This window comes from Meleagris gallopavo, unplaced genomic scaffold, assembly GCF_000146605.3.
Source record: "Meleagris gallopavo isolate NT-WF06-2002-E0010 breed Aviagen turkey brand Nicholas breeding stock unplaced genomic scaffold, Turkey_5.1 ChrUn_random_7180001862819, whole genome shotgun sequence".
In the NCBI taxonomy this organism is placed as follows: Eukaryota; Metazoa; Chordata; class Aves; order Galliformes; family Phasianidae; genus Meleagris; species Meleagris gallopavo.
The window spans coordinates 72,595-74,223 of NW_011128380.1; the positions used below are offsets into that span (position 1 = coordinate 72,595).

At 64.3% G+C, this 1,629-nt stretch overlaps 1 protein-coding gene across 1 annotated transcript in view; it reads left to right on the top strand.

Annotated features, from left to right (window-relative positions):
- The window catches only part of LOC104915970 (signal transducer and activator of transcription 6-like), a 4,020-nt gene that overhangs the window by 445 nt on the left and 1,946 nt on the right, over positions 1-1,629 (top strand). The window contains exons 2-4 of the mRNA XM_019611128.2: positions 206-341; positions 1,313-1,396; positions 1,488-1,622. Of these exons, the coding sequence (XP_019466673.1) occupies positions 206-341; positions 1,313-1,396; positions 1,488-1,622 (355 nt within the window). The remainder of the gene's footprint in view (positions 1-205; positions 342-1,312; positions 1,397-1,487; positions 1,623-1,629) is intronic.

Here is a 1,629-nt window from a genome sequence, read left to right on the forward strand (position 1 = left end):
AGCAGTGGGGTGCACGCATGGGAAGGCTTTTGGGAGGGGGTGTCCTCTCGGTGCGCCGTCTGACCCCCCCTCCGAGTGCTTTGCCTCCTCCCCCGCTGTAATGCAGTGAATTCCCGGCACTGCGGTGGCAGAATTGCCTCATCCCCTTCATCCCCATGGAGCTGTGGGGTTTGCTCCGTGCCCACCCGGCCCCTCTGCCCCACAGGGAGTTCATCCATGGCCCCGACACCTTTTGCACCAGTGTGGCACAGGGGCTGCTCTCAGTGATGCTGGAGAGGCTGCGCAGTGCCGGCGGTGACGGACAGCAGTGCCACATTCTGCAGCAAATCAGCAGCATTGAGGTGCGGGGCTCCTCTGTGTGTCCCCCCATCCCACAGACCCCACAGCCACCTCCCTGCAGCCCCACAGGTTCCCCCCACGCCAACAAGCTGGCCGCCCCACACCTCACATTCCCCATTTTCTGTCGGGCTCTGGGTCTCCCCTTCCTCCCTTTGTCTGCGCAGCGCTTCTCCGCGTTCTCCCGATTGCTGAGTTCTGTGCGTTGCTCTCTGTCTCTTCTCCCTCTCTGACTGCAGATCAGCCCCTGCTCTGTGCTGCTGTGAAGCTCTGTGTGCGGGGGCTGCTCGGTGCTCCCCCCACCCCCCAACCCCGGCTCAGCTCAGGCTGAAAGCTTCTCCTGTTGGTAACACTTTCTATGTACGTTTGGGATGGGGTCAGCTTTCCTTGCAGCTGCTGGGGAGCGGGCAGCCTTGGGGTGCTGCTGCTTGCTTTTGGAAACGTGCAGATGTCGCAGCCTTTCCCTTCTCTCAGAGCCCTCACCTCCTGGGGACCAACCCCAGGATTTCCTCCCCTAAACCCGTGGGCCGCGGAGGCTGGGATGGTCCTGCATTGTGGGGATGGGGGCAGTGCACACTCCGGGTTCCCATTGTGCCGTTGGGGTCCCACCCCACACCAAAGGCAGCTGATGTGGGATGTGCACGAGCGCCGGAGGAGCGGAGCCAACGGGGAAATTCCTCCCCGGGTTCGGTGGAAGGCGCTGATTCACTGGGACAGGGGTGGATGGGAAGGGCCTCCAGACTGCAGCACTGACGCCTCTGGGGGAGATGTTGCAGAAGTGGGGCTGTGGGATTCGGGGTCAGTTTGGCTGCAATTGGAAGTTACTTCACATTTTCTAAGCACAGTTTAGAGGGGTTTGAAGGTTCTGTCTGCCCCACGTGTCGGGTCACAGCCCCTCCAAGCCGGGGGCACACAGATGGGTGGGGTACTCCCAGTGCCCCTCTCCCACCCCTCACCCCCCACTCCCGGTACGCAGGGCGCATACCGGCACGACCCGATGCGTTTGGTGGCCGTCCTGAGAGCCATCCTGGAAGGCGAGAAGGCCGCCGTGCTGCGGAGGGTGCGTCCCCCTCCCCCCACCCCTACCTGCACCACTCGGGGGGTCCCACTCACCGCGTGTCCCATCCCTCCCCCCAACACCACCACCCCAGGACCGCCACCTGCCCCTCAGCTTCCACCGGCGCCAGGAGGAGCTCAAATTCAGCCTGGGGCTGCGGCGGCTGCAGCATCGCGTGCGGGAGGTGCAGGCAGTGCGGGAGCACGGGGCAGCACTGGGGGACGGCCCTGCAGGTG